Raw genomic sequence first — 21,902 nt, 5'->3', positions numbered from 1 at the left:
TAAAGTGGGGCTACAGGTGGCTAAAATGGTGTTGGATGCTGTTGGGAAGGTTTGAGGGTGGGTTGGAGGAGCTGGGATGGTTTGGGGGGTGCTGGGAGGGGTTTGATGGTTCTAAGGGGTGTGTCCCCTCTGCAGCTTTCCCAGCACCCCCCTCGCCCCCCCCCCCCCCCCAGGTCTGGTGGGTGACCTTCAGGATTTGTGGGGCTTATGGTTACTGCCCTTTTCTCGTCGGATTTTTTTCCCTTGTACTCTCGCGTTTCCTGCCGTTTTCCCCCTCGATTTAAGGCCTTAAAATGGTGCCAAAGAAGGGGGTTTCCTCGATTTAATCCTTCAAATAACGGAAAAGAAGGTTTGTCCCTCAATTCAAAGCCCTTTTCCCCCCTTTTGATGCACTGAGGAAGGACTGGGATGCACTGGGAGGGACTGAGGGGACTGGGAAAAACTGGACTCAGATTTTAACAATATATTTATTTAATTCCAGAATTCCTCAGTTTTGAGGTTCTCCACCCCAAATGCCCCAATTTGGGGGGACCTGCACCTCATTAGCAACCTCCATTAACGAGGCCGGGGAGGGAGGAGTGTACTGGGGGGAAAGGGGGCCTGGATCCCCCCTTCTTCCACTCCTCCCCTCCCCAAACCAATGTGGTTCAAACTCATTTCACAGAAATTTGTGGGCAATTTCACTGAAATCAGGAAAAACGGATACGGTGGGGAATCCCCCCATATGGAGGTGTGCCACCCCCATACTCAGGAGACCCCGCCCCTATGACATCACTCGGTCGTCGGGGGGGACCGGCGGGACCCGCGGCGGCTCCTCAGGAGGAGGCGGAGCTGTGGGGGAGGGAGGGGTCAGCGAGATCCCCAAATCCCAGGGTTTGACACCAAAATACAGGGGTGTCACCTGAATGTCCTCGGGTGGGACTCCACGGTTCAGGGATTGTGAAAATGGGGAGGGTAAATCAGCAAGATTTGAGGGTAAAGCAGTGGGATTTAGGGGGTAAAAGAGCAGGATTTGGGGTAAAAAAAGCAAGATTTTGAGGCGAGTGGCAGGATTTTGGGATAAAGCAGCAGGCTATAATAGAATATGCTAAGTTGGAAGGGACCAACAAGCATCATCTAGTCCAATTCCTGGCCCTGTTCAAGAGGAGAGACCCCAACAATCCCACCATGTCCCTGAGAGCATTGTCCAAACACTGCTTGCATTCTGTCAGCCTTGGGGCCGTGACCACTGCCCTGGGGAGCCCCAGCCACCCTCTGGGGGAAGAACTTTTTCCCGATACCCAGCCTAAACCTCCCCTGGCACAGCTCCAGCCATTCCCTTGGGTCCTGTCACTGGTCACAAGAGTGAAGAGGTTAGTACCTGCCCTCATGAGGATGTTGAAGAGCCCAGTGAGGTCTGACCTCAGACTGAACAAACCAAGTGCCCTCAGCTGTTCCTCATAAAGCTTCTCCTCTGGACCCTTCCTCATCCCTGTGGCCTCCTTTGGATGTTCTCCTTACCTCAGTGTCTTCTCTATATTGTGATGCCCAAAACTGTCCCCAGGACTCGAGGTGAGGCCGCCTCAGTACAGAGCAGAGCCGGACAATCCCCTCCCTTGACTGGCTGGTGATGCTTTGCCTTATGCCTCCCAGGTTGGCCCTCCTGGCTGCCAGGGCACTGCTGACTCAGGGCCAACTGGCCATCGACCGGGACCCCCAGGTCCCTTCCCGCAGCTGCTCTCGAGCCTCTCATTCCCCAGTCTATACACAAAGCCAGGGTTGCCCCGCCTCAGGTGCAGAATCCGGCACTTGCCCTTGTTAAACTTCACTCAGTTGGTGATTGCACATCTCTCAGATTTGTTGAGATGTCTCTGCAGGGCCTCCCTGCCTTCGAGTGACTCGACGGCTCCTCCAGTTCAATGTTATCAGCAAACTTAAGTAGTATCCCTTCCAGTCCTGCATCCAAGTCATAGATTATGATGTTGAAGAGCACAGGGCCCAAGATGGAGCCCTGTGGAACCCCACTAGTGACAGGTCACAATCTGATGTCACTCCAGTCACTGTCACCTTCTGTGCCCGACTCATTAGCCAACGGCTCCCCCACCACATAATGTGTTTATCCAGCTGTGGGCTGGACAGTTTGTCCAGAAGGATCCTGGGAGAGACTGTGTCATAAGCTTTACTGAAATCCAAAAGGATTACATCTCCTGTCTTTCCTAGATCAACCAAGTGGGTTACCCTGTCATAGAAGGAAATGAGGTTCAACAAGCAGGACTTTCCCCTCATGAAGCTATGCTGGCTGTGACCAATGCGGGGTAAAGCAATGGGATTTGGGGTACAAAAGCAGGATTTGGGGTAAAACAGAGGGATTTGGGATAAAACAGTGGGATTTTGGTGTTCCAGGAGTGATTTGGGGCATTTCCTCCCCACCAGCAGGAGGTTTTTGGATGCAGCAGGGTGCTAGGGGGGTGCTGGGGGTGGGGATGCAGGGGTCCCACCTGGTCTCCGGGGGGCCCAGGGGGCAGCAGCCCCTGAGGCAGGTCATGCTCCAGGTTTCGGGCACTGGGGTCAGCCCCCCAGGCCAGGAGCAGCCGCACGAGGGGCTCCTGGCTGGGGGTTCCGGGCAGTGCTGCTGCCATGTGCAGGGGGGTGTTCCCATGGGCCTGGGGGACGTGAGAGGCTCAGGGCACCTCCAAATCACCCTCCAGCCCCCTGAGAGGTACCTCAGAGATCCTCAAGATCTGACACCTCCAGCCACCCCAGCCCCTCCACAGATACCCCAAAGCCCCCCCGGCCGTTTTGATCTCCCTGAACCCCCCAAAACCCCGCTAAAGTCCCCTCTACCCCCCCCCCCAGCCCCCCACAGACACCACCCCCCAGCCCCCAGTGCCTCTCTAAGCCCTGGGGGGACCCCAGAGCCCCCCACGGTGCCCCACATACACCTCTGATCACCCCCTTAGGGCCCCCCATAGAGCATCTCAGAGCTCCCTCCAAGCCCCCCAAACCTTCATATTGACCAGGCGTGGGGCTGCGCCAGGCTGGCGCAGCAGTAGGTGGGCCAGGGCCAGGTTGCTGCCCCGCACAGCCAGATGTAGGGCTGTCAGGCTGCTCTTGGTGTCCTGGGAGGGAGACAGGAGTTGAGGGGGTCCCATAGGGAGTCCCACCTCCCCTGCAACTTCCCCCTGACCCCCTCAGACCCCAGTGCCTGGGAGCTCGGGTCTACCCAGCTCATGGGGACCTTGAGGCAGGACACAGTGGTCTTTGGAGAGTGGCACAGGGGGCTGGGCATGCACCCAGGGGGTCTGAGGGATACCTGGGGGTCTGGGGGGCACCTGCGTATCCTGGGGGTGTCCATACCTGGCTGCTGCTGTCTGCCCCCATTTGCAGCAGCAGTTCAACACAGCGGAGTCGGTCCTGGAGGGTGGGAGCGGGGGATCCCCCCACAGGGCCCCCCGAGGGGGTTGTCCCCTCCTGCAGTGACGCATTGTGGGCTAGGACAGCGCAGTGCAGGGGCGTCTGGCCTGAGGAGGGGAACGAAGTGGGTCAGAATGGGCCCTCCCTAAACAGAGCCCCCCTGGAACTAAAAATCCTGCCAGGGGCCCCCCCAAGACACACATCCCCAGATGCTCCTCCATCAACTAACTGGGACCCCCAAACTGGGCACCCCCAGCACCACAAAGCAGGTATGTCTCCACCATGAACCCCCCTAAGAGATACCAAAAAAATGGAGATTCCCAGGGACCCCCTCAAAGCAGGGACCCCCAACTCCTCCACGCTGAAGTCCTCTCAAGTGGGACCCCTCCAAGACACTGAAATTGGGGACTCCTCAGATGTCCCAAATCAGTAACGCCTTAACCCCCCCCAAATGGGGACCCCTCAACTGAACCTCCCCTGGTCTCCCCCAAAAAAGGACTCCAGGACTTCCCAAGAATCCCCCCACCCCAAACTCAGGGACCCAGCCTGAGCCCCTTCCCCACCCTAGGCCCCCCCAGATTTACTGACCCTCAAAGTTTCTGGCCTCCATATTGACAGGGACCCCCGAGGACATCATGGCCTGGAAAGGCGGGGAAGAGATTTGGGGTCCCCCTGGACACTTAGGACCCCTTTGGGAGGGTCGTGGAGTCTGCTCTAGGGGTCTCGGGTCCCTCCTGGACAACCGGGACCCCTCTGGGCCAGTTTTGGTGGCTCCCGGACACATGGGACCCCTTTGGGGGGTTTTGAGGTCCCCAATAACAGGGCATCAGATGCCTGGGTCCCACTGAGGTGATTCTGGGGTCCCCCATGGGGGTTTGGTGGTCCCAGACAGACACCTGGGCCCTCTCTGGGCCGTTTTTCGGGTCCCACAGGACAACTGAGTCCTTTAGGGGCCTGTTTTCAGTTCTGCCATGAGGGTTGGGGTCCCTCCTGGACACCTGACACCCCCCAGGGCAAGTGTTGCGGTCCCCCTGGGTCCCCTCTGGTTGCCCAGGCCCTGCAGGGGTTGGGGTTCCACCTGGAGGATTCGAGGAAGCCTGAGTGGGGTTTGGGGTGGTACATGGAGGATTTGTGGTCTCACATGTAGGATTTGGGGGTGTAGGGCCTCACATACAGGATTTGGGGTTTGGGGTTCTCACCTAGAGGGTTTCATGGGGTTTGCAGTCTCACCTGAAGGATTTGGAGTTTGAGGTGTCACCTGGAGGACTTTGGGGCTCAGGGGAGGGAGGGTTGGGGGTCTCACCTGTAGGATTTGGGGGGTTGGGTCTCACCTGGAGGATTTTGGGGAGCCCAGGGAGGGGTTTGGCATCTTACCTGGAGGATTTTGGGGTTGTGGTCTCACCTGGAGAATTTCAGGGTGCCCATAGGCTGCTGCCAGGTGCAGGGCTGTCCGGCCTCTGTGGTCAGCAGCATCAGGATCGGCTCCCAAGACTAGCAGGTCCCGCACAATTCCTGGGGCCGCCGCTGTTGCTGCCACCAGCAGCGGGGTCTGGGAGGGCAGAAGCGGGGGGTCATGGAGATCTGAGGGAGTCTGGGGGGGAGGTCAGGGGGTCTTGAGGATAAAAGAGGTGTCTATGGGGGTCTAGTGGAGGGAAAGGGAGGGTCAGTGGGGTCTGGGGGAATCAGGGGTGGTAGGGACAACCTGGCACCCCCAACCCCCAAATTATCACCCTGGTGCACTGTTACTGTTCTGCCCCCCTTATCACCCTCTTACCATCCCCTAAATAATTTTCTGTTATTAACCGCCCCTTCATTAGCCCTTTAGTGGCCTCTAATTACCCCATTACTAATTACCCCTTTTCCCCCCATCACTCACCCATCACCCCATTATTAGGCTGTGACAGAACCCTGTGATTAATTACCCCAGAATTAACTACCCCACCCCCATAATTAATTACCCCCATAACCCTGGGATCACGCCATTCTTGCCCTTTTACCCCCGCCACCCCCTTATTGCCCCATGAGGACTCACTTACTGCCCTCATAGCCCCCTTTTTTACCCCTTGTGCTGCCCCCTCACCTTTCCCAGGTGCTCCCGCATCTCGAGCCCTCCCAGATCCCGCAGAGCCTCGGCTGCAGCCCGGGCGGCCACCCGCAGCCCCCCTGCACAGAGCACGTGCAGCAGCCTGGGGGTGGAGGGGGGTTAGACGGAACTCCCTTGACCCCCAGACACCCCCCCAGGGATCTGTCACCCTGTGGCTCCTCTCAGCACCCCACAACTGCCCCGGGGGCTTCCCAGCACCCTTCTTGCCCCACTGACTGCACCATTGACAGCCCCATTGCCTCCCCATTATCCCCCCACTGGCCCACTGTTGCCCCCCTTGGCCCACCACTGAACTCCCTGTTGACCCTCCTATTTACCCCCCATTCACCCCATACTGACCCCTCCTATTGACCCCACATTCACCCCGTTGCCTCCCCTTTGCTCTCCCATTCTCCTCCCCATGGGCCCCATTGACATTCCACTGATCCCCCCCGACTTCCCCATTTCCCCTCCCACTGGCTCCCCCAGTGAGTCCCCCATTTGCTTCCTCCATTGACCCTTCCATTGCCCCCCTCGACCCAAATACCCTCCACGGATCTCGCCACTGCCCCCATTGAGCCCAGCCCATTGACCCCTCATGGAGAACCCCCATACCCCCCATGACCTCTGTACCCCCCACGGCCCCCATGGTCCCCCCTCACGTGTCCCCCTCCTCGTCCTGCCACAGGAGATCCCAGGGGTCTTGGCCCCACAGCGCAGCACGGGCGACCGCCAGTTCCCGAGGGTCAAGATCAGGGTCTGAGGTCTCCTTCCCCATCGGGGGGCCCCCAAATTCCCCACCTGGCATGGGGGGGTGGGTCCAGGCAGGGCCAGGGGTAGCAGCAACCTTGGGGGGATAAGCAGAGATCAAGGGGGGGGGGCCTGGAGCCCTGAGGGGTAACTGGGACCAGGCCCCCCCCAAATCCTGCCCCAGTAACCCTCCCATTTCCCCCCCATTTCTCTCCCTTTGCCTTACCCAGGTGCCACCCCATTGTCCCCTATTACCCCCATTTTCCCCATCTCCCCCACTGCTTCCCCCATTGCCCCCTATGGCCCTCCTATTTCCCCCATTCTCCCTCATTTTCTCCCATTCCCTCCCATTGCCCCCCTTAACCCTCTCATTGCCCCTATTTAACTCCCCATTGCCCCCCATTCCCCCCAGATGTCCTCCCCCATTTTCCCCATCTGTCCTCCTTTGCCACTAATTTCCTCCCCATTCCTACCATTGCCCCCACAGTGGACCCCATTTCCCCCCTCATTTCACCCCATTGACCCCCATTTAACTCCCAGTTGTACCCACCATTTCCCTCCCATTGCCCCCCCTGACTTCCCTCTCACCTGAAAACCCTCCAGACCATGGGCCCCTTCCCCATGGGCCCCCACCAGGCCACTGGGGGTGGACACAGGGGAGACCCCACAAGGCTTGGGGGTCACTAGATGGGGTCTGGGCCAGGTGGCACCTAAGGGAAGACCAGATGTGAGGGGAAGAGACATAGGGGCGGGCTCGAGGTTGATTGGGAAGGATTGGGGAGGGCAATGGGGGGACATGGGGAGGATTTAGGAGGCACAAGGGGGGATTGGGGGAGCAATGGGGGGAAACTGGGGGGCATGAGGGGGACAATTGGAGCCACAGAGGGGCACAGGAGGGGAGTGGGAGGGCAATGAATGGGATTTGAGGGACACCGGGAGGGTCAGAGGTCACTCACCGTGCACGGGGCGTGGGGCGGGCACAGCCAAACCCTGGAGGGCAGAGGGGACAGTGAGGGGGTCAGCGAGGGGAGGGGGAGGACAGTGTCCCGGAGGGGAATGTCACCTGGAGGAGGGGGCGTGACTCACCGAGGGTCTCGCCCCTTCCCCGCTCTGCTGCTGCCGCAGCTCCTTCAGCAGCTGCTTTACCGTCTGGGGGGGAGTTGCGCGGGGGGGGCCTGAGAAGGGGCAAGGAGGGATTTGGGGGGTTACCGGAGTGCCTGGGAGACCCTTAAAACTCCTGAGATCTCCCCTGAATCCCTGAGATCCCGCCAAACTCCCAGGACCGCTCCAGACCCTCGGGTACCCCCCAGACCTCCGGGGGTTTCCCCCGAACTCCTAAGACACCCCCCCCCCCAAAACCCCCTACGCCACCCGAACTCCCGGCCACCCCCCCGCCCCGCATTTGAGGAGTCCCGGGACTCCTCAAACCCACGGTGCCCTCGCGGCGAGGCGGGAATGCCCCTGTCGTGAAGTCACGAGGATTCCCACTGCGTCACCGCCCGCCCCCGCTGGCCCCGCCGCCGCGGGATCCCCCTGACCCCCGCCGGGAGAATCCGGCGGAGGGGACACGGGAATTCCCCCGCCACCCCCATCTCCGCTTAAAGGGCGTGTGTGTGTGTCTGTGTGCGTGTCTGTGTGCGTGTCTGTGTGCGTGTGTCCCTCCCGCTCTCTTAAAGAGCCAGCATTCCCCTCCTCGATTTTTAAAGGGCCAATGTTCCCTAAAAGCGAGTCTTAAAGGGCCAGTGTTCCCTAAAAGTAGCTCTTAAAGGGCCAGTGTCCCGTAAAGGAGGGTCTTAAAGGGCCAGAGTCCCCTTCCAGGTGTCTTAAAGGGCCAGCACCCCCTCCCAGAGCTCTTAAAGGGCCCGCGCCCTCCCCGCCTTACCTCTCTGAGGCCGCATCCCGCGGGGTCCCGGAGGCAAATGGGGCCGGGGCGGGCGCGGGGACCGTTTTGGGGGGGCGAGGGGGAGGCCCCGCCCCGGAGGGAAACGCCACCAAAACGCCAGCAGTGTCACTGTTGCGACACGGGGGGGGGGGGGGGGGGGGCGGAGCCTCGGGGGCCCCGTGGGACCCAATCGAGGGGGGGCCGGGGGCAACTGGGTGGGAGGCGGGAGGGGGATCCCAGGAAGGTACCTGGGCTGTTCCCATGTGACGTCATCGGCAGCGATTGGGGGCGACAAAGCCGGGGGGTTCCCCAGGGTCCCCCTCAGCCCCCCAATCATTTTTCAGCTAGTCTCTGTGCCATTTGTGGGGACTCTGACCAATTTGGAGGGGAGGCTCTGTCCCCCCAACCCCAGCAGACCACGAGACCTATCAAGACCATGAAGACCTCCAAGATCAAATAAAGGCTGGTGCCTTTATTTGGGGGGAGGATGACACACTCCGGGGAGGGGGTTTCCCCAGGACCCCGAGTTGGGGGGGGCGTTACTGCTCCCCCTGTGCCCCACTTTTGTGGGGCATGTCTCCCCACACTCCCCAGTCTAAGGGTGACTTAATGGAGTGCAGTGGAGATCTCAATGAGACAAACAGCAAGAAAAAAATAGGGAGAGTGAGCCTGATCAAAGTAGACATGGAAGGAAACTTGAAAATGCAAAAAGGAGCAAGACAGTCAAGAGAGAACTAAAAAGAGCAAGTTACAGTAGCAGTGCATATATGTAAGCAAAATCGTAAAGCCAAGAGATTAGTAGAGGAAAGGAGACAGCAAACTAGATAAAAGTAGATAGAAAACTCAAATTTTTGAAGTTAAGGAACTAAGAGAGAAATGAATTAAAAAATATCAACAGCAAACTAAGATAAAGGCAGACAGAAACTAAAAAAAACCAAACAAAAACCAAACCACCTTAAACCCGATACATGACAGGACATCTTCAGAAATTTTGCTTGTGAAAGTGAAAACGTAAATGTGCACCTACTGATTTGCATGTGTGTCTTCTTAGCAATCAAAAGTCAGCCCAGAAAACAGACGAATGTGAAGAGTATGTGCCTCAGTCTTCATAGGGTAATCTCTGATCTGCCTTCAAACACAGTACTTCTGAATTTGGTGGTCTTAAAGACAACATTGAGTAGTACGGTTGTCCAGATTTCTCATTATTGCAGTTTATTATTTGTGATCCTACTTCACTACTGAAAGAAAACTATGGGACTGAGTCCATGTTACCCTGAAAGCCCACAGGACATGTCACCAATGTTTGTGCCTCTAATTATCTAGCTGGCCATTGTGGGTCAGACAAATACGGTAGAAAATAAAAATCAATTGTGCACACAAAGTAGACATTATTGATGAATAGGAATAAAAAGGCCTTGATCTTCAGAGAATATTTCCATGATTGAATGATTAATGATTACTGTGACATTTGACCCTAAACTAAGAAAACATAATATAGTCATTAAAACTTTGGGGGGACATTTTGCAGCGAACCTGCTTGTTATTTGACTGCGATACTGTTTTGAATGAGGCAACGCATCCCAGAACATGGTGTGCAGACCATTAAATGTTCGCCTTAACATTTAGCTTTTACAGAACAAGTAAACCTCCAGCCACGGTAGTTCAGTCTCACTGAATACTCAGGGTTTTCAAACGTATCTTCTTCAGCATCCTTGCAGGAGCTGGGAGGGTGTGGGGGTGCCAGTGGACCACTTCAGCAGACTTAGATGATTTTTTACCAAGAACAGAAAAATGTTTAGAAACACACTTTAAGTACTCCATAGAAGAGATATATGTTTAGAATCCTGGAAATGGCTGGCTGCAGACTGCTAGTTTGCCAAAATGATTAAGTACTTCCAGGCAAGCTGTCATTTAACTATGAAATCGGACATGACCTATTGACTGATCCTCAGCACCAAAATTAAAATATAATGATTAGCTTTTTAGAGTGCTCAGCAGAGGAAGTTTATTCACCCTTCGCAGGACATTTGAAACAGGAATACACTTTTGTAGAGCACTGATGAGAATCACCTAAAAGAACATTATAGTCCTATATACTTCTTAACTCATATTGGTCCTAGCGGTGGAGTTACACATTAATAGCAGGCTGTGTCCTTGGCCGTTGCACTGCTAATGCCGCCTCCAGAACAATTTACTCAGATGGATGGAAGATGGCAGTGGTTGTAACTTTTTATTGGACGTCGCAGATGTTTAGTTTTACACATTTTTGTAAAGAAAGGTACGTTTTATTTTTAATTTTATTTTTAATTTTCTTCTCTTTAAAAAATGTCTAACTTGCCTATTTGTATACTGATTTGCAAGAGTATTTTCATGTTTAGAAGGCTGCCTTTACATGAAGTTCCCTCTATAGTCATCAGTATTGCAACCGTAAGACTCCAACTTCCTTCTCATTTCTTAACACTTATTTTACAGGGTGAAAATTAATCCCATTTGAACAGGAAAAGCTATGTTAAACCACTTTTTTCCTAAAAAATACTGAAAAAAAGATACTATTCTCCTTTTCAGTATAACTGAAATCTATTGAATTGTGCTGTACATACAATGAAAAGGTAAATCTACAGATGTACTGCTTATCCCCAGACATAATGCTGGTAAAGAATTTTTGTATAAATCATTTATTTTTCAAAGAATTGTAGCCAAAAATAGTAACTCTTGACACTTAGGCCCTTATTCACTATTTTAAATGCAGGTGTCATAGATCAGAGGAAACAAGACCGATTATGGTAATTCTATTTATTTATCATCGACATCCGCAAACAAAGAGCAAATGTCTGTCTGCACAAAATTATATGCTTAAATATATTTTTTAAATTAACGAAGAAATTTTAGTGAGATGCTTTATTCCCTCTGGAGTTCCTTTGTATAACCAGTTTCCACTGTGAAACAGTAATTAGACATTACCATAACTTCAGCTGTGATGTGGGACTTGGAACATCTGAAAAAGATGTTCCAAGGACACTTAGGACACTTCATAAGTGTCCTGAGTATAACATACTGCTCTTACATTTTTATCATATGATGGTTCAAATGGATCACTAATGCTCTTAAAATCCTGCTACAAGTCGAGGTACCTTAGTTTCCACTGATCTGATGCAGTCTGAGGGTGCTTAATACCTCATAGGGATATGCTTATCAGGATATCTTTTAAAGATAAAGTAGACACGGGCAGATGATGCAGTTCTCCATCTTGTAGATGAGAGAAAATAATACCCAGATTATCAGTGAGCAGTTGTTCATGTTGCTATGGTTACCGTGTAAGCTACGATAGTTTTGCCCAGTGTTACTTTTTTTTGTAATGCATTAAGGAAGGAATGCAGATTTTATAATGTTTTATACTTTTTTTCTCTCATACATTTTAGTGTTAAGATGGCAGAATAACCATGGGAGACTGGAATTTCCTCGGAGGCATTTTAGAGGAGGTCCACATCCATTCTACTATTATTGGAAAGATTTGGCTAACGATCCTCTTCATATTTCGAATGCTTGTCCTTGGAGTGGCAACCGAGGATGTCTGGAATGATGAGCAATCAGAATTTATATGCAATACCGAGCAACCTGGTTGCAGAAATGTGTGCTATGATGAGGCCTTTCCCATCTCTCTCATAAGATACTGGGTCTTGCAAGTTATATTTGTGTCTTCCCCTTCCTTGGTGTATATGGGTCATGCCTTATACAGACTAAGAGTCTTGGAAAAAGAGAGGCAAAAAAAGAAAGCTCAGGTAAAGGTGGAACTTGGAAGCACCAAATTAGAAATGACTGAAGATCGTAAAAGGCTGGAGAGAGAACTCCGGCAATTGGATCAAAGAAAGCTAAATAAAGCACCCCTGAGAGGATCTTTGCTCTGCACTTACGTGATACATATTTTCACACGGTCTGCAGTGGAAGTCGGTTTTATGATTGGGCAGTATCTCCTTTATGGCTTTCATCTAGATCCCCTTTATAAATGTCAGAGAGATCCATGTCCAAACACAGTTGACTGCTTTGTATCTAGACCAACAGAAAAGACAGTCTTTATATTATTCATGCAGTCAATAGCGACTGTATCATTGCTTTTAAATATCCTGGAAATTATCCACTTAGGATTCCGAAAAATTAAAATAGGACTTTGTGAGCAGAATAAAAACAAGGACGACTCTGACAATTTCCACATAAACACGTCTAAGAAATACTCTGTGATACCGCAATCTTCTTTCGGAATACCCACCACCCCTCAGAAAACTCTTCCTTGTGCACTTAGCAGTTATACCTTTTTAATGGAAAAGCAAACTGACACTACCGTCTACCCGGTTCTAATTTCTCCTTCTCTGTTTCAGTCTGTGCAAAATAATCATACAGAAAGCAGCAGTAATTACACCCATTGCAATCAGGAGAATAAATTGCCAAAGAAGAGGCCAACTACAAATGCCTTAGACAATCAGACTCAAAATACCAGCATGAATAATAACGAGGGTTTTCTTGGTGAGCTTGGGACTGAAGCGCATGATGCACAAAAAGAGGCCGAAAAGAAACATTTCCTTGTTGTTACTCAGAATGCAGATATGGCTTCAACCATGTGTTTGAGAAGCTTTACTGACATGCCATCTCAAACTTCACTGCAACCCAATACAACTTTTCCTTGTACCAGTTTTAGGCAACAGCACGGAATTGGTTCGTCTTGGAACTGCTCAGCAACGGTTGAGAGCGCAGGAGCTTTGACAAATTCTCTTCCAAAAAACAGCAACAGAAGACAAAGCAGTTTCAGTGCAAACAACGCCCAAACTCCTTACAATACTGACGTAAAAAATTTTAGCCGACCAGACACTCCTGACTCTACAGAGGAGGTGAGCTCAGAATCTACACAAAGTAGAAACTGGAATAGTCCTAAGCTTTACTCTCTGTCCAGGCAACTGTCACTGTCAAGTAATGCCAGCAGCAGGCGTGCCCCTACTGATCTTCAAATATAGTGGGAGTTAAGCCATCAATGCTGGAATAATTACTGAACAAGAAGACATAAGCAAGACCTGTGTGTAAGAGTAGCTAAATCATTCAACTTTAACCAGCTTTTTCACATAGATAGAAAAGTTGTGTAACCCTTTGAACAGTAGCTAAGTAACTTTTAAACAGTCCCTTTACTTCCTTTGTAAAGAAAATGTGGCATAGACCTCGGTGTATAAACTTCTACACTCCTTCCAGCTAAAAAGGAAAACATACTCCCTCTAAGTCCACATATTAGGAGAAGTCTGGCATAAAATCACAGCTGATAATACTATTTAAACTGAATAAAAGTAGGAGAAAAAATTTAGAGTCTAACAATATCTTTTACAAAGACCAGTAAATGAAATTAGGCTAAAGGTGGCACTGGCACTCTCAGAAAAACTTTTTGGTAAACATGTTTCCACTTACTCTGAGAATTCAGAGTTTTGATAGCTGTCTGAAAGCAGAATGTCAAACATATCCCACTCTTCAAACTGTGTTAAATACAAAAAGAACAAAACATTTCATATACTGATCACTAATTCTTTGACTCCATGGTACACTTTCTTTTTCAGTGTATCACCACTGACTTCCTCAGCAGAAAAATCAAAGTGAATTTCTTTTACTATTAGAGTTCAATACACTATTACATTTTTAAAGCATCGTGAATTGCAAACAAGCTGTGAGCTTTAATTTTGACATTTTGCATAACACTAAAAAGATAGCAATTTTTTTTTTAAATCAGAAAACAACTTACTGAAATTTATTAATCAGAAATTTTGAATTTCACAAACCAGAAGGCTTACTGTGGAAAATAGAAAAAAAAAAGAGAGAGAGGAAAAAAAAAGTAAATACAGTAGTACATTCCTGCCTTCAGTTACAATGTCAAAAGACATATAAAAGCTTTATCAAATTGTAAAACTACTCCCTTTCTGTTGTCTTTCCCTCAAATTCTGACAAACTTTTAAATCAAACAAAGCTTATACTTGTTTAGAAGGAGTATTTTTGTTTATGCTTCTTATGGGGGTAGTAAGACATTAAGGATATTCATTCACTTGCTGCTCCGGTCCATACAGTGTAATGGAAGTTCCAAGAAATACCTTGAAATAGTAAAGGAGGCAAAGATGAACAAAATACTATGTTACATTTGTAATAGAGCTTTCTATGTATGAAATACATTTACTTGAGTCGCACAGCACTGACAGGCTGTAAATACTTGGTGAGGTGGTCACAGCTGAGATGCATTAGTGTATACACATGTTTTTTTTACTAGTGGATGGGATTTACTGTACATGTACTGGAAAAATATTTTATGAGATGTTTCAGCATAATTAAATCCTTTAAGGTGCATTGTTATTGTGCTTACCAGACAGCCATGCTTCAGAGTGGCTGAAAAGCTGTACAATACTACAAAAAAAGAAGCCTGATAACCTAAAAAGCTCTTTTGGCCCTGTCCACGTACGAAACACACATTAGTACTATTACAACTATTCACTGTAAATTTCTCTCAGCAGGTATCCTTTTCACCTCATATCGTTCTTTGTGTGTACATAAATACAGCCCTACATAATTCTGTTTACACTGTAAAATTTAACATTGTGTAATATACTGAAATGCACATAAATGTATAGCCTGATTTAGGCAGGTTAATACTGCTACTGTGGCTTTAACTCTTGCATTTCTTGATGCATAAGATTCTGCGGGTGATAACTGCTAATGCTTGTTTTGCATTTAATGTCTCTGTAATAAAAAGCCTAGTATTTAATGCACTCCGGTCCCACTGCCAAATAATAACAAGTTAGCATTTAGATGCTTACATATGGGATATGACATTTGCATTTCTGTTGTTCAAGATGAGTTACAAAAGAATTTGTTTTTCTGCTGCTGAGAGCAGAATTTTATTAACTTTTTTTTTTCTGGACAAGGGTCAAATATTTCATTTCATCACAGCACCTTGCCAACAGAAAAGTGTAACTTAATTCCAGTGAAAACTGAAAACGTTGCAGAAGAGCACAGAGTAGAAGTATGAAAAGACCCTAACATCACAGGTGCAAGATCATTTGGTTGTTTCTTTTTTTTTTTTTTAACTTCTATAATAAACAGATTTTATCTGTCAGTAGATACCAGAGACTTTCACAAAAATAAACAGGTATAACTACTTCTGTGTTTTTTTAAACAGGCTAAGGCAAATTACTTTCCTTATGATGCAAAGATTTCACCACCTATCACTCTTTGGAGCCCCTCGAGTGGACAGCTATGCAGTTGCTGCTTGCTGCAACTTCCCCCTCCTGTGATTGTCCTACTCTGCTCTGCCCTGAGGAGGCTTCACCTTCAATATTGTGGCAGTTTTGGCCACTGCAATACAAGAAAGATATTAAGCCATTAGCGAGTGTCCAAAGGAGGGCAACAAAGATGGTTAAGGGCCTTGAGGGGAAGCCGTGTGAGGAGCAGCTGAGGGCACTTGGTCTGTTCACCTTGGAGGAGACTGAGGGGAGACTTCATTGCAGTTACAACTTCCTTGTGTGAGGAAGAGGAGGGGCAGACACCGATCTCTGCTCTCTGGGGACCAGGGACAGGACCCCAGGGAATGGCCTGAAGTTGTGTCAGGGTAGGGTTAGGTTGGATGTCAGGAAAAGGTTCTTTCCCCAGAGGGTGCCTGGGCACTGGCTCCCCAGGGCAGTGCTCATGGCACCAAGGCTGCCAGAGCTCAAGGAGTGTTTACATGGTACTCTCAGGCACATGGTGTGACTCTTGGGGATGCTCCTGTGAAGGGCCGACAGTCGGAATTGATGATCCTTGTAGGTCCCTTCAAACTCAAAATACTCCGTGATCCTGTGATTTCAGCGCGCTGCAGTTACCCCTCGAGCCCCGGCAGGACAGCTCAGCGTTCCGGCCGAAGGCCGCGGCACGCCCCGCCGCTCGGAGAGACAGTGCTTTCAGAGCCCTCAGAGCCCGGCCAGGGGCGAGGCCCGAGGGCGGTGCCGCCGCTCCGTCGCTCCGGTAACGGCGGGGAAGCGCTGGCGCTGTTAAAGCGCAGGGCGCAGGCGCGCGGCGGGGTGGGTGCGGTGCGGGGTAGATGGCGCACTACAAGGTAGGAGGCAGTGCCGGCGTGGGTGCGGTGTTGTCCCGCTTCCCGCTCGGAGCGGCGGGACCGACACCGGCTCGGCCCTTCGTGCCGCTTCCGCGGCGGAAAGCGGGGCCGGCCCGGGCCAACGAGCCGCCTCGGCAGCCGAGGCGGGGCGCGCCGCCGATCTGACCGTGTGGGCGTCCTCTCTCAGGCCGCGGACTCCAAGCGGGAGCAGTTCCGCCAGTACTTGGAGAAGTCGGGGGTGCTGGACGTGCTCACCAAGGGTAAGTCTCCTGCCCGTGAGGGGCCAGCGGGCAGCTCTTGCGGCTCTGCCGGCCCGGCCCGGCCGCGTTGTGGCGGCCCGTCGGGTGGCCCCGCCGGCTCCCGCCTCGTCGTCCGCCTCTTCCCCTCAGTCGGCGAGGGGGCGGCAGCAGAACTCTCCTGGAAAATCTTGGTGCGGCGTGGCCTGGAAATGGAGTCCGGGAGGCGGAGGAGGGCCGCGGGCCTCTGGAAACGCGCCCTGGGAGTTACAAAGCGTTAATTCCTGTGGGGGTCGATTTTAAAGAGGTGCGTGTGGGACACAAGGCTGTTCCTCTCTCCGCACGGGTGTGTCGGAGACCTCTCTTACTCTCGGCCAAAGTGCTTCTTTCAATGCGTGCTTTTGGTTAATTTCTTGGGGGCTGTTATTCTGCCAGAGCTCTACAGAGGAAGTAAATGCTTGAGACGGTATAACAGCAAGTGTTATTTTAAACCCCACTTTAATTCTTTAAGACCCTTTCTTGAGTAGAGCTTAGTGCTTTTTCTAAAATGAATGAAAGTTATGTTTTGGAGAGTGACTATCTGTATCGAAATGGGGAAAATGATGATGCTAAACTTGACACATATGACTTGGCATCTTTGAAACTCTTTTGAAGTCTTTTTGAGAACCTTCCAATAGTATGTGGCAAAAATCTGTTTCCATTTCTGATTGAAAATATGCTGTATAAAGAGGGAGCAGCAGATCTAGGATGTCGAGCGAATAGGTGCTGCATTAAGACTCTTGGCCTGGTGTGTGAGTACCATTTGATTTTTCTATTGCAATACCATCCAATGCAATGGCAAAATAAGCCTTCCAAGCACTGAGGCATCCTAATTTTGTTTTTAACTTGGGCGGTGTGTAGCTTAAAACCAGTTTGACTGTATCGTTTGAATATCTGGAACTGGCACATTGCCCCTGTAGGGAGTGGGGAATGGTTATGTTTGGGAACTTTCTGAGTATTCGTGTGACTGAGTTCTCCATGTATATGGCTACTTTTATTTAAGCTGTCAGGGTATTGCTGCTCGTGTCTGACTTCTGTGGCCCTTAGGGGCTCCATCCATAAAGATCATCAGTGTCACCTACTCTGACAGTAGCCATTTAGTTTTGTAACTGTAGATGTTTGATGGAGGTTTGCTTTTATGCTGAAAGTTACAGAACTGCTGATGTCCTGTGGTTCAAAGAAGTGGAAATAATGATACATGAAGAGAATCTCAAAATAGTTAGAATTTCAGTCTTGCTGATGAAAGCTAATACTAGTGTTGCATGTGGAATGTATAAAAATTGTCCAGGCCATTTTGTCTTCTGTGCTAGACTAGCCAAAGACTTGGGTTAGGGATGAAGAAAACTTATATTTAGCTGTTACTAGGTGGAATGCTCTGTCTACTCCTGTACAGCAGACCTGTTGTTTATGTCAGAGTATACAGGTGAAAATCATGTTAAATGGAAAAATGTGCTATAAATGTGTTATGCTTTCTGACTGTTGGTATGTGTTTCAAAAACTTAAGAGTTGCGTGAACTTCTTGCAATTGACGAATATTTTCCGTTTGCAGTGTTGGTAGCCTTATATGAAGAGCCAGAGAAACCAAATAGTGCACTGGAGTATCCTTTTTCTCTGCTGTGTCTTGTTTGTAGAGACCTTATGTGAAATAGCAGTACTGCTTCTGACTCATAGGTGAACTGGAGAGGCTCATTTAGAAACCTTGCCTTGAGAACATGGCTTTTATCGATGCATTTTGGCTAATAATTGCCTTCTTACAAGCTAAGGGAGAGTCTGACAGGATGCAAGAGAACTGGGCTATCAGTATGCCAACAATTAAAAAGCTAAGTTATAGGCCATTACAGAGTTGTAGACCTGCAGCATTTGAGTACCTGCAGTGTCTGTGGCTTCTGAAGTTTGCTTCTTCACATTTCCTTTTTTGTTTGATTTGGGTTTTTTTTAATAAGAAGAACTTGTACTGATGTCTTGTTTTTGGTTGTGTTTGTTTTTTTTAAGGAATATAGCTATGAGTTTAAAAACCTCTCTTATTTTTTTAACTTCCTTCTATAGGATGAAAAGCACTGTAGTAATCTCAGTGGTGTACTGTGATTTTGGTCATGTGTTCTGCGGTGCTAACTTCAACGTAAGTGTTAAAACTAAAATGTGGTTATACTGTGTAACTGAAGAAATACTTAACATCTAAATATCAGCTTTCTGAAGCATCATCTGGGAGCTTCAGCTCCTGAGAATCCAGAATTAGAGGCACTTCGCTTGGAACTGGCAGAGATGAAAGAAAAATATGAAGCTGTGCTGGAAGAAAATAAAACCCTGAAAAGCAAGGTAAAAGTCTACTTGGTGTTACTCTGTAGTTCCATATCATACAACAAAAAACCACTTTAATACTTAGAATACAGCTGACTTTCTTCTGTTAGAGTAACTGATAAATATTGCATTGTTTAGCCTCGTGGCTGAGAAATGCTGATGGAATTCATTGTAGTTAAGGCTTATTTTTTTTTAATGGGACACTTCTTTTAGAATATAACATATAATATTACTAAACTTGGGATTTTATTTATTTAGGGAAAGTCTGGGTTATCAAGTCTAATATGCCCTCATTCGATCCTGTCTGGATGTGTTTGTCTGATATTATGTAGCTCATGCTTCCATGAGAGTTTTGAAAAACTCAGGTCATGTGTCCATTACAAAGGCTTTCAAAAGGCAAACAGAAAGAGGAATATTCTATATTACTTTGTGTCACTTGGCACAGAGGCACACCCTTGCACATGTCAGGATGTCACCACTGGAGGCTATTAGACCCACAGGGAACAATAATTTATGCTTTTTACCTAAAATGACCCTGGTATTTCTCTATCTGCAACAGCAGTGAGTCTGAAGTGCTGCTAAAGGCAGGACCATTCTTTAATGGGTTTGTAGGCTGTCTGAAAGAGCTCGGAGGTGTGAACAGCTTCCTAAAAACACTGAAGAAAGAAACTTTTGAGGTGCTTAATACTCCAGTAGCTTATGTGCCACTACAGGTTTATGTGCATTTATTGGAAATGGATGGTGGCTGTTATATGTGAATATAACAGAGCTTTTTACTAGGAGACAGCCACCCCACTTCAGTTCTGGGAGAAGGGATTCTTGGGCATTACCCCTTTGTATTTCTTAGCTGGAGTGCCCTCTTGCTGTTATAATAATTCTCCTCGTCTTCTGTTACCCGCTGTGAGTCCTCACAGCTACATTTGCTATTTCTTCCTAGGAAATATGGCAAACAGCAGAATTTTAGGGGGAGTAGCAATAGACCAGCAGTTCACTTGGTGCAGCAGACTTAAAAATGCAACCGATAGTAAGACAGGCAGATGAGAGCAGAGTAATCTGAGTCTTTGTTTAAAGAACTCTTTTAAAGAAGTCAAGACTTGTTCCAGGAAAGTAAGCCTTTCTGTAATCATGGGTTCATTTGTGCTTTCACGTTATTCATCTTTCAAATGATAACTCTTACTTTACATATTTTCCAGTATTAGTGTGGGTTTCTTTTCCCCTTTCTTCTGCTGTGTAATGCCCATCATTCTGACATCCTGTAGAACTTCACACAGAATGCAGGGAGAACACTACTGTTTAGCTTTCTTTCAGCAATCCTCTAGCATAAAATATATGCCATTATCTGTGCGTTTATTGAGAACTTCTGTTGCAATCATCTGAAGATCTGTCTTTTTCCTTACGTTTATTGCTCAGAATGTCAGGTATTTGTATGTGTGTTGAAGGCAGGGACAGGAAGTCAATAGTTAGGCCTCAGGTAGAAAAGAAAACTGACTTTTGATTGTGTACTAGCCATCTGCTGTAGTAAAATCTACAAGAATGAAAAAGTGTTATTTTAGCAGTTTTTGTTAGCAGCAGAGTGATTGCTGCAGTTTAGTGTTGCTATGAGGAAAGAACACATGTATTTTAATTTATTTCTTATGTACTTTTTTTTATTTTTAAGTCACTGTGCAATTTGTAAATTGAGTAAACCAAACCAGCATATCTCAGAGAGATGGTCCTAATTCTTCAACATTTTTAGCTTATAGGTCATCATTATCAACTGCTATTTAATATGTAAAGTACTTAATGAGTCCTAGAACAAGAAGCAGTGAAAAATTAAGGGCAAGACCTATGTGCTTTTAGACAGCCCCCTTGTTATGGCTGCATGGTTATACAGTGTGACAAATGGATGTTTTGAGAGAAGGGTTACTTTGTTTCCTCACTTGAAAATGGACTTGAATGAAGATGAGTGAGTTAAAGTGCACAAAGTAAATGGAGCAAGTCCAGACCACACATTTTCCTACATTTCTTAACGTAGAGTGTTATATGAAATGTTGCAGCTAACTGAATTCCTTTCTTTAAATCCACAGCTGGCTCAGTATGAACCACCTCAAGATGAGAAGCATGGTGAATAACAGTAGTTTTTCCTTTAATGCCTTGACTAAATAAAGGGCTTCCTGAGAACTCTGGTCTTTATTGTGTATGTGTGTGTGTGAACTCTGCATTGTCTACTTTGTTACTTCGTGGTCTTAAAGAAAGAAAGTGCAGTATCATGAGCATACAGCTGCAGCAGCAACTGATGAGTTAAGCATACTGGCCAATCTTCTTTCTGTGTTTAAGAAAAGATGACAGTTCTGATGAACCTTTAGATAACTGTGCCTGCCAGCTTTGTGTAATTTTCACATCATGGTCAATGGTCCTGTTTGAACTGCTGATCTCTCTTGGTTTTCTTTTAACTGAAGGGGGCGACGTGGCACAGATGGACTAACTGTAAACTAAAGCAGGACCTTCAAGTTACATTCTGTGTTGCTACTCAGCACTGACGTTAGGCTTCTCCTGAAGCTGACAGGGTAAGTGTCTACTCAGAGGCACAAAACGAGCAAGTATAGTTAAGTGATGGACATAGCACAGTGCTGAATATGCAGATTTGTATGAGATGTACCTATTTCCATGCAGTTTGTGTCTCTGATCCCGTGTCAGCAACTGGGCCTTGGAGAGTTGATCCAGAACTGTCCACCTGGACAGTTCTGAACAGAATAAAAAATTCTTACTTGTAATTAAAGTCCTGTGCAATTACGGTGGCACGTGTAGGAGTGTAGTGGGGAGAGTTCTGCTTTCTTATTTATCCAACAGTGAAAAGAAAATTTAGGCAGGGTAGAAAATCCAAGTAGGGTGGGGTGTGTGACTTGTGATTTCTAATTTTGCCTATGCTCTGTCTCCCATTTTCCTGAATTGGTTTCATGACTCTTCTGAAATGCAAAATAGACCTTTATTAAAAAAAAAGAGAGATACATTTTTAAATAGCTGCATTTGTTTCCTATCCTAAAATTAGGTACTTTAAAGGCAGCTGATGACAGGAAAAATAAAGGAAAGGGGAAATGAAGTTGTCTTATATATTAGATTTACTGGCTGTTAGTTTAA

General features: G+C 48.2%; 3 protein-coding genes and 1 long non-coding RNA gene across 6 annotated transcripts; 2 read left to right on the top strand and 2 right to left on the bottom strand.

Moving 5' to 3' along the window:
* Positions 1-448: 448 nt before the first annotated feature.
* LOC114001624 (NF-kappa-B inhibitor delta-like) lies at positions 449-8,169 on the bottom strand. 3 transcript variants are annotated; one of them, XM_027746897.2, is made up of 12 exons: positions 8,109-8,169; positions 7,313-7,401; positions 7,183-7,216; positions 6,815-6,936; positions 6,139-6,323; positions 5,474-5,579; positions 4,796-4,942; positions 3,982-4,033; positions 3,337-3,500; positions 2,985-3,098; positions 2,478-2,642; positions 449-831 (listed from the first exon to the last, which is right to left on the bottom strand). In XM_027746897.2, exons 1-12 carry the CDS (start codon positions 8,122-8,124, stop codon positions 772-774), a joined length of 1,254 nt encoding a protein of 417 aa, XP_027602698.1. In that variant the 5' UTR covers positions 8,125-8,169; the 3' UTR covers positions 449-771. The 3 variants fall into 3 exon arrangements, with proteins under 3 accessions (XP_027602698.1, XP_027602697.1, XP_027602699.1); XM_027746896.2 differs by lacking the exon at positions 449-831 and having other exon boundaries at positions 1,671-2,642; XM_027746898.2 differs by lacking the exons at positions 449-831; positions 2,478-2,642 and adding an exon at positions 1,671-2,218.
* Positions 3,635-13,705, top strand: GJA9 (gap junction protein alpha 9). The gene is made up of 4 exons (XM_027746879.2): positions 3,635-3,662; positions 9,735-9,802; positions 10,229-10,386; positions 11,528-13,705. Exon 4 carries the CDS (start codon positions 11,549-11,551, stop codon positions 13,109-13,111), a length of 1,563 nt encoding a protein of 520 aa, XP_027602680.1. The 5' UTR covers positions 3,635-3,662; positions 9,735-9,802; positions 10,229-10,386; positions 11,528-11,548; the 3' UTR covers positions 13,112-13,705.
* On the bottom strand, positions 10,887-16,095 carry LOC114001615. The gene is made up of 5 exons (XR_005565040.1): positions 15,980-16,095; positions 13,879-13,926; positions 13,551-13,615; positions 12,020-12,155; positions 10,887-11,679 (listed from the first exon to the last, which is right to left on the bottom strand). It is a non-coding gene; the product is annotated as an uncharacterized LOC114001615 (long non-coding RNA).
* Positions 16,096-16,145: 50 nt separating this feature from the next.
* LOC114001614 (MYC binding protein) lies at positions 16,146-20,948 on the top strand. The gene is made up of 5 exons (XM_027746881.2): positions 16,146-16,212; positions 16,400-16,472; positions 18,037-18,085; positions 18,674-18,803; positions 20,852-20,948. Exons 1-5 carry the CDS (start codon positions 16,198-16,200, stop codon positions 20,894-20,896), a joined length of 312 nt encoding a protein of 103 aa, XP_027602682.1. The 5' UTR covers positions 16,146-16,197; the 3' UTR covers positions 20,897-20,948.
* The last annotated feature ends 954 nt before the right edge of the window (positions 20,949-21,902 follow it).

The sequence above is a fragment of the Pipra filicauda genome, unplaced genomic scaffold (assembly GCF_003945595.2).
Source record: "Pipra filicauda isolate LSUMZ 115617 unplaced genomic scaffold, ASM394559v2 scaffold407_size631318_pilon, whole genome shotgun sequence".
Classification (NCBI taxonomy): Eukaryota; Metazoa; Chordata; class Aves; order Passeriformes; family Pipridae; genus Pipra; species Pipra filicauda.
The sequence above is the reverse complement of the archived record's forward strand: the minus strand, read 5'-3'. Positions and strand labels throughout refer to the sequence as shown.

What these genes read in the sequence shown, in the direction of transcription:
- LOC114001624 (XM_027746896.2), bottom strand. An exon ending in GGGAAGGGGCGAGACCCTCG is followed by an intron (nt 7,217 to 7,312) that starts GTGAGTCACGCC and finishes TCTGCCCTCCAG; the next exon opens with GGTTTGGCTGTGCCCGCCCC. An exon ending in GGGCAGACAGCAGCAGCCAG is followed by an intron (nt 3,099 to 3,336) that starts GTATGGACACCC and finishes TCTCCCTCCCAG; the next exon opens with GACACCAAGAGCAGCCTGAC.
- GJA9 (XM_027746879.2), top strand. Translation starts at nt 11,549, where the DNA reads ATGGGAGACTGGAATTTCCTCGGAGGCATTTTAGAGGAGGTCCACATC.
- LOC114001614 (XM_027746881.2), top strand. An exon ending in GCTGGACGTGCTCACCAAGG is followed by an intron (nt 16,473 to 18,036) that starts GTAAGTCTCCTG and finishes TTCCGTTTGCAG; the next exon opens with TGTTGGTAGCCTTATATGAA. An exon ending in ATAAAACCCTGAAAAGCAAG is followed by an intron (nt 18,804 to 20,851) that starts GTAAAAGTCTAC and finishes TTAAATCCACAG; the next exon opens with CTGGCTCAGTATGAACCACC.